Here is a 14,689-nt window from a genome sequence, read left to right as displayed (position 1 = left end):
GTCTCAAAACTATACTACTTCCATGTGCCATACATCTTCGTGCTGAATAACAAATCAATCTAGGAGGGCCCTACCTATTGGGAAAATAGAGTGTTGCTTGCAAGCTTAAGCAACTATGCACCACACTTGGATTATTCAATAACGGAGATGCCCTGCCTGTGTGAATCATGCCACTTCCTGGGCATATGCAGTACGGTCGTACTACAGGCGATGAAGCTACGTGCCATGTAGTACAGAGCTGAGATGCGTTTGATCGTACGCTAGCAACTTTCTTCCTGCCATGCCATCTTTCCTTGAAAGGCCAAGATCACATAGATATCCATGACTTCTGCCGGGTCATGTCTCTCCCAGACTAGAACAAATATGGACAAAATTTAAGAAGAAATGGCATGATTTACATGTTACGAATATCTGGTTGCAATTTGGAGACTGAAGGAGGCATGTGGCAAGACATTCATAGGAGTAAATATGTGAAGCAAAATTCTGTCTCTGGATGGGTGTTACAAAACCTTGACAATCTCACTTCTGGCAGGGGTTGATGAAAGTAAAAGATAGTATCTTATTTAGCTTTTATAGAAACATTGTAGGAAATGGTAAAAGGATTAGATATTGGAGGGTTTATGGATAGTTGACAAAGCTTCAAGTATTCAATATTACTTTCATCATGTGGAAACACCATAATATTGACACCATAATACTTGTTTTGTCACGGAAATCAACTTGAAGGACGCTGTGGTACCAGGGTTTGCTCGTGGTGGTTACGTGGAGGACGCGGACCTCGACAAGGCCGTTGTGCAGCTCGAGAAGAAGACTGGCTTTACGCCCGGCCATTTCGTCGAGGGGAACCACCTCCCCATAGTCATCGGTCTGGTGTAGGAGAGGGGCCACCGCGAAGCCGATCGAGAAGGCGGAGGAGTAGCGGTTTGTGGCGGCGGAGCAGGGCATGGTCTACCCGGACCTTGATACCGACGAGGAGTGAAACCGCCGCATTGCCGCACGCGTCGCCGTCACCGGAATAGGCTCGGGTGAGCATCCCGGAGCCACATTTTGGTCACTAGAATGCCGTGGTAGAGAATTTCATAGGTTTGGAGAGGATTTTGTAGGTGTTTAAACAAATTTATTGCACTTTTGTATGCATGATTGAATGTTGAACTGAATGCATGATCTGTCTCCCGCGTTCTTTTTAAAAAATTGCAGTTTAGATTGTCATATATGTTCTGAGTTAGCAACTTTTAAACTACAAATCGCGATTTCTACGGCATGCATCCATGCTTTTGCACGTTACGGTTTGTGGGGTCTGCTATAGATGCTCTTAGTAGAGTTCTGAAACTTGGTAGTTGGTTTGGTCTGGAGTTGGGAACCGATGTTGCTGGATGACATAATAATTTGTAACACCTTTTGGTTTCATTTGAAATGAAATGGGGCTGAGCCCTTTTAAAAAATAAGTATCACCTCAAAAATATATGTCAATATTCTAAAATATCTATGTTTCGAATCATAAAATGTAGTTAAATATATCACAAAGGAGAAAAATGTTCTGATAGAAATGGTTTGCATATATATGTTTGTTCTTGAGAAATGCGCAAGCACAAATGGACATGGCGAATCAGTTGTGTCTGCAACGACAAGGTTAGTTGGCGATCCAGCTTGACTAACGGAAACAAATGTATATAATTTTGCACGAACTATTTCCGACGTACATTAAGCATCACGGACAGAGTCTGAAGGTACATCACGAAGAGAGTGAAACATCTGAAGTCCCAGCATGCGCTTGCTAGCGGCCTAGCGGGGCACGACGAATCCGTCACTGTTGCGAGCCGGACCGGGTGATGAAGAGGACGGCCAGACCGCCGACGAGCGCCGTCACCACGATCGCCAGTGCCGGCGCCGGCGTCGGCACGCCAAAGTTCTGCAACAACAACAACACGTCGAAACGGGCAGCGCGCTGTCAGTCGTGAGCACCTAGGCAGCAGAGCAAAGCCGCACAACACAAGCTATGTTCGTGGGCGCGTACCTCGACGAAGCCCTTGCCGGTGGACACCTCAGAGACGACCGCGGCGGCGAAGCTCATCATGGCGAGGCGGCTCGCCCACACGTCGACGGCGCTGGCTCCCTGCTTGCCGCTCTGCTCGCACCTAACGGACAGAGACGGCGCGGCCCTGGAGCTGACGCGAAGCAGGTACGCACCGTGGTTGGAACGCAGCGCCGGCCGGCGAGAACTGGCCGCGGGGACGGCCACCGGAGACGAGCGTAGGATGGAGATGAACGCCATGAGATAGTTGCGATGTCCTGGCCTGTGCTCGCGTTCGCTTCTTGGTATTGGGTTGGTTTTGTGTTGCTGGGGTTGGGGAACTCGGAACCAGCCGAAGTGAGTGGCCACTGGCTGGCCGTTTGGACGCCGCTCTATCCACGGAAAAATAAGGACACTGAGGATCCTCCGGAGGATTATTTCCTCCCAAACCTCCGACTCCGAGTCCCCCATCCGACACGGGTCCCTCCAGAACCACCACCCCACGTCCACTCTCTTGTATTTTCCACAGAGGGAAAAAAGAAAAACAAACATCACCAAAGGCCACACCATCCTCCCGGCACACCTAGAAACACTACAGTGAGGGATCTTGCCGGCGACGCGTGAACTCCGGTGGGACGCACCGCCAACTCTCCTTGCAGCATATGCGCTCCTCCTCGTAGCACCGCCTCCCGCCGATGGAAGCTCCATCCTCCTCGTATGGCAGCACCGTCGGCAGAACCACCGGCAGCACTGCCGGTGCCGGCTGGCCGCACCACCCCTGGCGCATGTAGCACTGTTGCCCCCGCTGGCAGCAGCCATGCTTGGCCTTTGCAGCTCTGGTGGCGGGCCTTTGCAGCAGCCATGCTTGGCCTTTGAAGCTCCACCTGTGGCCCTTTGCAGCACCGGTGGTGGGGACTTGCAGCTCCGTCGGTGGCTCTAGCAGCAGCCATGCTTGGCCTTTGAAGCTCCGCCGGCGGCCCTTTGCAGCACCGGTGGTGGGGACTTGCAGCTCCGTCGGTGGCCCTTGCAGCAGCCATGCTTGGCCTTTGAAGCTCCGTCGGCGGCCCTTTGCAGCATCGGTGGTAGGGACTTGCAGCTCCGCCGGTGGCCCTTGCAGCTCCGCTGCCGCCCTTTGCAGCATCAGAGGAGGTGATTTGCAGCTCTGCCGACGGCCCTTTGCAGCTCCGCCACCGCCCTTTGCAGCATCGGCGGTGGGGATTTGTAGATCCGCGGGTGTCCCTTTGCAGCTCCGACGCCGGACCTTTGCAGCACCGTCGGCCTGGTCTTGTAGCGCCGTCATGGCGCCGCCTCCCGTGCAACAACTATGACCGCCGCTCGAGCAGCACCGGCGACATGGCCTTGCAGCACCGCCGTGGCGCCGCCTCCCATGACGCCCTGGCCACGACATCCTCATCGTCAGCCGGCATCGCAGTTGACCTCGTCAGGGGCCGCACTTCTCTGCACGCAACTATTTTTTTCTGAGCGGAGGAGCGGAGGGAGAAGGTAGGAGGTGCATGGGGAGTCACCGAAGAAGGGGCCAACGCTGGTTCCTGGGGCTGAGCTCCCCGTTGTGGTGGGATTCGCTGCTCTCGTGAGGTAGGAGCTAGAAAGCAATGGGAAAAATAACTGGATGGGAGAGAACTAGTGAGGAGGTAAGGTAGATGGTGGGCCCCGGTTTGCTTGTGCGGTTCTGTTTCCGTGGTGTTCGCATGGACGCGTGGCGTGCAGAGAAGCCGGAGGCTGGAAAGGCGTTCATCCTCGAGAGGAAATAAAGCATTTTCCGAAAAATAATCAGGAGCGACCAGGAAAGGGTTCCACCGGGTTCTCATGGGCTTTCTTGCGTGGTTTGTCCTTGCGTCGGCTGGGCTGGGCTGGCCTGGGATGACCATTTTGCAAAGAAAAGAAAATGCATCTAGGGTTGCAACTTGCAACCGGCATCCGTGTAAGTCCACGAAAGCATTAACTAATTTAAATTAGACTAGTTTTGTTAAAAAAGATTAATTCTAACCTAGTCAATTTTGAATACGAAGCGGGAAAGATCAGGTGGCGCTTTGCAACCCTTGAGTGAGTCTAACACATAGATAAACCTCCTTTCTCTCAAAAACAACTACATATTTGCCTCTCATGTAAACAAACAACTACATCCAATATTACAAAATAAAATATGCTTTGAATATTGACACAGCCAACCGCTCAGAAAAAAAAATATTGACATGGTCTTTAAAATGTAAAGTGCGACAGCTAGTTTTGATTGTATTATATGTGTAAACTCCGATAATTGTATATATTTTGAGTATAATTATCGAGAGAAATAGATGTATATGATTTTCAAGTTCCTAATGGTAATATTTAAATAATATACGTAGTCAAGAACTCAAGATATTGAAAATTTGACAGCTTTCGCTTCGGTGCACCCCTGTTTCCATATTCAAACACATCAAGGGCTTGGATCGATTCATACCCTCAGATTATCGCTTTTATGTCAAATTGACGGAGTACATGTTTTCTCGTGCCATGTTTCCAGAATCTCACAAGAAAAAGTAATGCACTACGAGGATATATCTGGATTGCATGGACTAGACACGTTTTTGCAGTGTATGCACTTAGAATTGTAGATGCTAATACATATTTTCTATGTATTTGGTGGAACTTAACAAAGTCTGAGTTCGACCAAAATGATATGAGTGTGCACTAGAAAAATATTATTTTAATAATCAACTTGAACCACTAACCTAATGTAGTAAAACATGCTTAGGTTATGAGGTATAAAAGTGATACAATTGAGAAACACCTTTTTCTTTAAGAAACACAGTACAAACGCGGACGCTACAATTGAGAAACACCTTTCTTCCTGCAAAAGAAGTAAATAATTTCTTCACCGGTGGAACCACTTCATGGTGACCGCAGGTGGCTGCTTAGACTCTGAACCGGAAAATTTGCTGAAGTTTGTTTATAGGGAATATTCGTTAGCATCAGGATTAATCAGCTTATACCGTTCCCCAATGCTAAAAATTTGCAAGGCCCTCTTTGATTCATAGGATTCTCATGGTAATATTGTGGAGTTCAAGTTCTTAGGATTTCTCATGTGTTAGTTTTTTTGGTAGAACTGAATTCCGTATGAATATTTTCTACGAAAACGTTTGTACTATATTTCATAGGTCTTAACATCCAATCAAACCTCATTTTAAGAATCATTTGTGATGAGGACATCCCTACCACACTACTACCTCCGTCATTACCAAATGAAGATGAAGCTGTTGTGAAGCTCAAGTCCAATGAAGTTCGAATTGGATCTATTACAAGGGCTCGTGCGAAGCTACTTAAACAACATGTGAACTTGTTCCTAAACGATACTTTGATTGATGAGAACTTTATACTGCCTAAGTCATGTTACTTATGTATAATCAGGTATGAAGAGGAGATCGACAAGCATCGCACGAGGAAGAGAGGAGCAGCTGGACGTGAAGATGGACGAGAAGTTGGGCATGGAGCTGGACATGAAGATATCTCATGGACGCTGTTATCACCAGAATTTGACCGAGTCAGAGGTGGGCCGCGATCAAGATTGGGCTTGAAGAAATATACATGGAAGAATACGTGAACCGGCCTTGTACACGAAGTTTGGGCTAGTTTGCCCGTGTATCTGTAAATATAGTAGGATACGTGTCGGTTAGTTAGAGTTTGGCTCGTGCACGGTTAGGATTATTCCCACGTTAGAAAGTCTACGGACTATAAATATGTATCTAGGGTTATCAAGAAAGACAACAATCACGTTCATCACAAACCAATCTTGGCGCATCGCCGACCCCTTGTTTCGAGGGTTTCTTTCGGGTAAGTCCAGATGCCTATTATGCCATTCATCGCAATCCCAGGAATATTGTTTTTGCGAGACATAATAGATTGATATCACAACACATCATTCATTACAACACATAATCGTCTTACAAATAAAGGATCACATGATCCAGTCTCATTACAATAATAGAAGTTCTATTTATTCATTACATAACACATAGCGGAAGCGAAAGTAGCGTAGTAGTAGTCCATCTATTCCACAGGCAACTGTTGACGTCAGGAGTGATCCTAGTTGTCGTAGACGTCCTGCTGTCCTTCTTCCGGGTTTCGGTACTCTTCTTCATAGTCTGGCCATTTGAATAGCCAGGGACACAGCCGTGAGTACTTCAAAGTACTCGCAAACTAATACTAATGTAAGTAGTATCAACTATACTAAGGGGGTTCTAAGCTCTAGTTTCATTTGCATAAAGCCAGTTTTAGTTCATAAGCAGTTTAGTAAAAGACTTACACTTTGCTAACTAACTCAAGTGGGAACATTAGTGTCATTCCCACCACTCTGTTGTGATTCAAGTCAAGTCACCCTTCACCATTCAACCTTTTCAAGATATTTTGATACCGGAAACTGTATGGCCTTTCCAACCGTCCGTAACCGTGGACGCGGCTATTCGAATAGGTTTACACTCTGCAGAGGTTGCACACTTGTGCCACAACATTTGATTACATCCGTCGGGAATAATCCCGAATCATCGTAACTCAGTACGCGGATCATCAACCTTAACCTTTCACTTATATATCCTAGTATAGGCACCTCTCCCCATGAGCTTGGCCTCCCAGTGAAGACAAACCGTCAGCCTGGGAACTGCACAGGGCTTGGCCGTACAATTCACCTCAATTCACATCATTTCTCAACAACGGAGGCAGCCTCGGCGTAACCCCTATGATGCTTGTTCAGAGGGAACCCATACTAAGACACACAAACTTCCAGCTAAGCCCTACCCATAATCAGGTATTGTGGGGGTACTTGTAAATTGGAAAGGTATCGCATCCAAACCAATATCAGTTTTAATCAAAAATCACCATCTTCTCTTGGTCATATCACCTTTCAAAAATCATTCAAAAACAACTTCACTTCACCAAGTTCCCATCTAGAGTAGTCAAATTTTATTTGTTAGCAATAGCACTAATCATGAGGGGTGCTAACTTAGCATTGCTTGTTCTAGATCTAAGCTTGGTGCTCATATGCTACTCTAGACCAAGTGAATCATAAATCAAAAAGTACTTTGAAAAAATAAAGCAGTAAAACTTGTATAGTAAAAATTGGGATAGGACCACTAAGCATAAGGTAAAAAGGGGGTGATGCATTGCTCTTGAGAGCTTTGCACTTAGCAAGTGTATTAGCTTGCCTTGGTGGTGGTATTGATCAAATTGGTCTTCTTCTCCTTGGGAGTAAGCCTCCTCCTCCTCTTGATACTCTTCCGTACTAGCGTCTAAAATACGAATACGACGTACAATCACCACACAAGCTTAATTAACTAGGCTAATGCACACCTCATGGGTCACACAATCTAAGCTAACATCACAACATGCTTATTATATAAGTTGGCTTTGGTGTATTCTTAAGAAAAATGATTTCCTTTCATTACCAACATTACTTAGTGTTTCTATTCCATTCTTGAGAGAAATAATTTCCTCTCATTGAATCTTGTTAAGATTTAATCTCCACAAATAATATTATATGACCTAGGTTGACCAAGGTCAACCTCTTCATAAGTATTACTTGGGAAAATAATTTAAATGAGGTGGATCACCTCATACTATTTAAGTAACACTACATTTGATTTAAATCTCAAGTAATTCATATAAGAGAGTTTGGGACCAGGGGTCCAAGCATCCCATGAATTCATGTGAGACAAGTTTAAATGAAGTGTAAGACTCCACAATATTTACCTTAATAGTTTTGGTCAATATCAACTAGTTAAACTAGTCAAATGATCCTTTAATTAAACTAGGGCATGATCATGCAAAGTGACCACACCATTTTATTGCATAAACAATTAGTGTAAGTCAAAAGTGAGCTATTGGAGTTGGAATTAACTTAATATCTAATTTGGTTGATTTTTAAGAATTATTTGAATAGGGAAAAGTCCCTGTTTTGTTATTTTTATCACATTTATTCTATAACAAAACTAGAGTTGGGGCCAGTGTAGTTTTGTAGATAATTTGACAAGGTTTCCAAATATCTAAAATTTGTCAAATTTGGTTTGGTAGATTTTCCCCTATTTAATTTTGAAAACAGCATCTGAGAATAATTAACCAAATTCGAAAATTCAAATTCAAACGATGGGCTTAGGCGGGAACTGCTAACGGGCTAACCAGCAGAGGAAAGAAATGGGCCGGCCCAGTACTGCGTCTGGCGCAGTGGGCCGCCTGACAGTGCGGGGACCACATGTTAGCGTGTTTTAAAACACCGAATCGGTACGAGGAAAGGGAGCCGTCGGATTAGATGCAGATCGGACGCACGACGTGCGTCGTCGTCTCCGACGAGAAGGGAGGGCACGGGTGGCGCTGGTAGGAGGTCAACGGCTTACCGGCGGCGCGGCGAGGGTCGGCGAAGCGCGGAGAAGACGTTGGCGAGGTAGAGGAAGCAGCCTGTAGCAGTCTCGTCTCCAGGGGTGGCCTCCTTCGCCGGCGGGCTCCGTGTACTGGCGGCGGCGACGAGCTCGCGATTGGGGCAGCGGAGTGGCTAATCGAGTGAATGGAGAGGTCGAGGAGGGGTGGTGTGAGGAGGAGAAGCGAATGGTGTGTTCAATTTGAGAAGAAGAGCGCCCCTTTTATAGCAGCGCGAGATGGCCGTGGCGCATGGATGATCTCACCATCGACGACGGTGCTACAGCGGCGGTGATGGGCTGGCGATGACGCACGCGGGTTGGCGACGCACTGCTGATGACGCCGCGCGTGATTTCGGTGAAAATGATGCAGAGGAGAGGACGAGCGCATGACGAGAGCCTGCAGTACCGCGGCGGACGTCATCGGCGTGGGCGTGGCGCACGGCGTTCCCGCGGACCAATGGCAGTGTCTGGGCGGCTCACCGTGGCGTCGTGAAGCGTTTGGCGCTGGAAGCCAGGGCAAGGGTCAACGGAGGCGTCTGGGCGACGTCGTGGCCGGGCGTTACGGAGCGTGCCGGTGCACGCTCGTCGTGCGCGTGCACGTTACGGGGCGCGTACGGGCGTCACGTTTTTGGTGCGTCTGGTGCACTATTTCGTCGAGCGAGGTGTCGAGGAGGTTCAGGGGAGTGTGGGGAAGCTTGTTGGCAAGGTGGTGCACGGTGGAGAGGGTCAGAGAGAAAGGGAGCAAGTTTGGGTGCATGCCATGCCACGGCATGGCATGGTTTGGTCAAATGGTGACGATGGCCTGCTCCAGACTTTGTCCATGGCGTTTGGCAGGTTGCCAGGGGTACAGAGGAGTACCAATGATGACCTAGGTTGGATGGTTGAGGCCAAAACCCACTGGTTTGTTTGATGTATGGAGTTGGCAGGGTGCTGCTCACCAAGTGTTCGACGAAATGCCCGCAAGAACTTTATTTTCAAATTTTGAATTGAATTTTGGTGGAGTGGGATCATATATTATTTGCAGTAGATTGGTGGTGGTGGTGGTCAAAATGGAGTTGGAAAGCAAAAATCCAAAATGCACATGATCTTCACTTTTGCTTCTGGTTCCAACTTTGCTTGATGAAAACTTTGAAACCAGCAAGAATTTGTATAGGGTTGCTTGAGCAAAGTTGTTCACTTTTATGTTGTCTTGGATGAGGTGCAAAGGTTGGGCAAAGTTTAGTTGAGAAAACTTGAAATAACAGGGCTCAAAGTAGGCATCAGGTTAAAATTGTCACATGTGACCATATTGCATGTAACTTGGAAATTGAATTTGATTTTGGTTTGATTTGAGTTTCTTCACTTCCAAAAGTGTTTAAAAGTGTTTAGTAACCATTTACAACCAATGGTGCAAACCAAAATGGTCTAAGTTGAAGATTTACACAAAATGCTAAATGTGTATGTGAGTGAAATTGGGATTTTCTCACTATTTGGTTTCTCTCCATTTGATTTGACTTTTCTTGACTCTAATGTGATTCTTATTAGTTTAGAAACATTTTCCAACCATTGAAACCAATTCAAATGGTCTTGCTCAAAGATTTGCAAAATTTGCCTTAATGCATAAGAGGTGAAGTGTCAAATTTGCTAAACTTGGAAATTGTTTTCCCTTGCTTTACTTAGGCATGGGTTAGGGTCCATGTGATGTGAAATTAAGTTTAAAGATGGTTTCACACCATTTGGGTAAGGTCTAGATGCTTAGAACAAGATTTGGGAAAAATGGCTAAGTGCCACATATGCATCAATGCATATGTTGCATTTGATTTTTACTTTGACTTGGCTTGACCCAATTGGGGTTGTTGAGTGTTGAAATGGTATATATGAGTGATCCAACCATGCATCACAAGTCCTAGGGTCAAGGTCCTCAATTTCACAAATTTGCTACTTTACTCTCATATGCCTCTATGGCATTTTTTTGTTTCTTTTTATTTTCTTTGGTTTCCACTTGGAAATGGTTTGAGAAGTACTAGACAAGGTTTATGAAGGTTTTTCCAAACCTCTAAACAAAGTAGAAAGGTCTAGGGTAAAGATTTGTAAAAATAGCCATAGGCACATATATTTTTTTCTTATTTAATTTCCTTTTATTTTATTTTAACTAGGGTGATGCAAAGAGGGGTGAGGTTTAGGTTTTTAAGATTATTCAAAGTACTATAACAAGCAATCATGGCAATAGCACAAGGATTAAGCAAGATTACTATGGATCAAACTTAATTGAATAAAAGTTTTTGTTGGTTCCAAAATTTGGAACTAGGGAAGTTCATCTGTTTTATTTTGAAATTTTTGGGATGTTACAAACCCTTCCCCCTTAAACAAATCTCGTCCCGAGATTTTAAGAAAAGTTAGGTTCCTAAGAGAGATTGAGTATTTTGATTAACAGGAAGACATACTTGGCATGGTCTGGGGTGCTTCCTGAGCTTCAGTGGCATTCATGTGGTAGAGGCGGCCGTTGTTGTTGTTCTGGTTCCTTCTACATGCGAAGCTTATTCTGTTGCTGAGCAGGGGCAGCGGTATTGGCGGCAATCTTGGCAAGCTTCTTAGGGCACTCATTGGAGTAGTGACCCACGACTCCACATTCATAGCAGTTCACAGTTGACTTGTCTTTGGGAGTGACGGGAACAGCGTTACTTCCAGTCCTCGGGGCAGTATTGGGGTTGTTGTTGTTACCGTTGTTGTTGTTGCTGTTGGGGTGGGTGTTGTTGTTGTGATTGTTGTTGTTGTTGCCTCCGGGCTTCGGGGGTCCTCCGTTGTTGTTGGTGTAGTTGGGGCGATAATTCTGAGCAGGGGGCTTGTTGTATCTTGGGGTGAATCCTCCAGAAGAGTTATTGCGGTACTTCTGGGTGTGGTGGGGTCCATTCTGGTTCATCATTCTGCGCTTGCGGTTCTCGTTGGCTTGATGCAGCTTCCCTTCCATCTGAATGGCTGAGTCTACTAGGGCTTCGAGGTCAGCGAACGGAATGTTCACTAACACAGTTTGCATCTCGTCATGCAGTCCGTTCAGAAATCTTTCCTTTCTCTTCTCGTTGGTGTTGGTCTCATCCGGGGCGTACCTTGATAGAGTCAGGAACCTGTCGCGGTATTCCACCACGGACATTCTTCCTTGCTTGAGTTCCCGGAACTCGTCTCTCATCTTCTTGATCAGTCCTTGGGGCACATGGTATTTGCTAAACTTGGTCTTGAAGTCCTCCCAGGTCATCATTTGTCCCGCATTCATTGCGCGGGCACTTGTCCACCAGGCTCGTGCAGGTCCTGACAGGTAGTGGGTGGTGAACAGTACTTTCTCGGCGTCTTCAACTTGTGCAACTTCCAGGTTGTTCTCCATTGTCTGAAGCCAGTCATCAGCATCTAGGGGCTCTTCAGTCTTGTTGAACATGGGTGGGTTGGTGTTCTGAAAGTTCTTCAACTTTGACCCCGGGTGGTCGTGGTTTCCATGGCCGTTGTTGTTCTGAGCAAGCTGCTGCAGTGCAGCAATGTTGGCTTGGCGTTAAGCTCTCTCGACTTCTCGGTCTGCCATCATTGTCTGCAACAGTTGCATCATGGCATCCTGGGTGGCGTTGCGGGTTGGTGGGGCCATCTGGACAGTGAGGTAGATGATAAGATAAGAGGGAAATTTCTAAGGTTTGTTTTGTTACGGTTTAAGAAGTTCATAACTTGAAAATTTGAGTAGTGTTGCGGAGGTAAAAACCAACAACACTTTTTCATTCATACCAAGCATCATACATTACAAAGCTAACACACCGTTGGTTTGAAGAACCATTCATTCATTCTACGATACAAGGGGATCCTGATACAACTCACACCTACTTAAGTGCTGGGGTGATACTACTCTTCAGGGTGGATTCTTCGTCTTCACGGGTGATGTGCTTGGCGAGAGGCGAGGGCGTTGTCCAAATCCCTGCGGGTTTTGTACAGCCTGAAGTCCTGATGTGCTACATAGTGGTTCATCTCCGGGGGTGGGGGCATGGTCATCGGTCTTCCCATGGAGTCATGTCTTGGGTAGTAGATGAAACGAGTGTTCTTGATCTTGTCCTCATTCTGTCCACACAGACGGGAAATTGCTTCTTGCATAGCTTTGACTAGTCCTTCCTTCCAAGTGTTTCCCGTTACAGAAAACCATATGGTTTCCCATACCGGGGCATCAAGCTTCCTTCGTAGATCAGTAGAAACGTCCCACCGAGGTGGTTCTCCTAACTGAGCTTTGAGGGGTATTCCGAAGAACTCGGGATACGGGTGTCCTAGATAGTCCACTAGTTGCTTCAACTCCTTTTCGATCCTTAGGTCGCCTCCGGGACCAAGCTGATAGGACTCCCATTGGTACGTCATCTGTGAACAAAGAGGAGGAGTAAATTAGAGAAGTAGTCAGGTGTGCAAAATTTTATGTAGTGCTACAAAGAAAAAGTAGAGCATGAATTTCTCATTTTGAAAAAGATTTCAAGGATAAGAGTGAGAATAAGTTTTTCGCAAATATTCACTTCTTTGGTTTTTGAAACTAAGTTTTGCAGACGTCCATTCTAACTAGGGTCTCCTAAGGTCAAACAATGGCTCTGATACCAACTTGTCAACACCCGGATTTTTAAGTCCAGATGCCTATTATGCCATTCATCGCAATCCCAGGAATATTGTTTTTGCGAGACATAATAGATTGATATCACAACACATCATTCATTACAACACATAATCATCTTACAAATAAAGGATCACATGATCCAGTCTCATTACAATAATAGAAGTTCTATTTATTCATTACATAACACATAGCGGAAGCGAAAGTAGCGTAGTAGTAGTCCATCTATTCCACAGGCAACTGTTGACGTCAGGAGTGATCCTAGTTGTCGTAGACGTCCTGCTGTCCTTCTTCCGGGTTCCGGTACTCTTCTTCATAGTCTGGCCATTTGAATAGCCAGGGACACAGCCGTGAGTACTTCAAAGTACTCGCAAACTAATACTAATGTAAGTAGTATCAACTATACTAAGGGGGTTCTAAGCTCTAGTTTCATTTGCATAAAGCCAGTTTTAGTTCATAAGCAGTTTAGTAAAAGACTTACACTTTGCTAACTAACTCAAGTGGGAACATTAGTGTCATTCCCACCACTCTGTTGTGATTCAAGTCAAGTCACCCTTCACCATTCAACCTTTTCAAGATATTTTGATACCGGAAACTGTATGGCCTTTCCAACCGTCCGTAACCGTGGACGCGGCTATTCGAATAGGTTTACACTCTGCAGAGGTTGCACACTTGTGCCACAACATTTGATTACATCCGTCGGGAATAATCCCGAATCATCGTAACTCAGTACGCGGATCATCAACCTTAACCTTTCACTTATATATCCTAGTATAGGCACCTCTCCCCATGAGCTTGGCCTCCCAGTGAAGACAAACCGTCACAGGAACCGCACAGGCTTGGCCGTACAATTCACCTCAATTCACATCATTTCTCAACAACGGAGGCTGCCTCGGCGTAACCCCTATGATGCTTGTTCAGAGGGAACCCATACTAAGACACACAAACTTCCAGCTAAGCCCTACCCATAATCAGGTATTGTGGGGGTACTTGTAAATTGGAAAGGTATCGCATCCAAACCAATATCAGTTTTAATCAAAAATCACCATCTTCTCTTGGTCATATCACCTTTCAAAAATCATTCAAAAACAACTTCACTTCACCAAGTTCCCATCTAGAGTAGTCAAGTTTTATTTGTTAGCAATAGCACTAATCATGAGGGGTGCTAACTTAGCATTGCTTGTTCTAGATCTAAGCTTGGTGCTCATATGCTACTCTAGACCAAGTGAATCATAAATCAAAAAGTACTTTGAAAAAATAAAGCAGTAAAACTTGTATAGTAAAAATTGGGATAGGACCACTAAGCATAAGGTAAAAAGGGGGTGATGCATTGCTCTTGAGAGCTTTGGACTTAGCAAGTGTATTAGCTTGCCTTGGTGGTGGTATTGATCAAATTGGTCTTCTTCTCCTTGGGAGTAAGCCTCCTCCTCCTCTTGATACTCTTCCGTACTAGCGTCTAAAATACGAATACGACATACAATCACCACACAAGCTTAATTAACTAGGCTAATGCACACCTCATGGGTCACACAATCTAAGCTAACATCACAACATGCTTATTATATAAGTTGGCTTTGGTGTATTCTTAAGAAAAATGATTTCCTTTCATTACCAACATTACTTAGTGTTTCTATTCCATTCTTGAGAGAAATAATTTCCTCTCATTGAATCTTGTTA

General features: G+C 45.4%; 1 protein-coding gene across 1 annotated transcript; it reads right to left on the bottom strand.

Annotated features, from left to right (window-relative positions):
• Nucleotides 1-1,517: 1,517 nt before the first annotated feature.
• On the bottom strand, nt 1,518-2,389 carry LOC127295345 (stress enhanced protein 1, chloroplastic). Its single transcript, XM_051325286.2, has 2 exons — nt 2,015-2,389; nt 1,518-1,909 (listed from the first exon to the last, which is right to left on the bottom strand). The coding sequence occupies exons 1-2, from the start codon at nt 2,270-2,272 to the stop codon at nt 1,805-1,807; spliced, it is 363 nt and encodes a 120-aa protein (XP_051181246.1). The 5' UTR covers nt 2,273-2,389; the 3' UTR covers nt 1,518-1,804.
• Between the last annotated feature and the right edge of the window lie 12,300 nt (nt 2,390-14,689).

Source organism: Lolium perenne, chromosome 4 (genome assembly GCF_019359855.2).
Source record: "Lolium perenne isolate Kyuss_39 chromosome 4, Kyuss_2.0, whole genome shotgun sequence".
Lineage (NCBI taxonomy): Eukaryota > Viridiplantae > Streptophyta > Magnoliopsida > Poales > Poaceae > Lolium > Lolium perenne.
Note: the sequence above shows the minus strand (reverse complement) of the source record. Positions and strands in the feature narration are given on the sequence as shown.

Excerpts from the sequence above, each read along its gene's own strand:
- LOC127295345 (XM_051325286.2), bottom strand. The coding sequence starts at position 2,272 with ATGGCGTTCATCTCCATCCTACGCTCGTCTCCGGTGGCCGTCCCCGCG. Across the intron at positions 1,910-2,014 it reads CCGGCAAGGGCTTCGTCGAG|AACTTTGGCGTGCCGACGCC; the intron begins GTACGCGCCCAC and ends TTGTTGTTGCAG.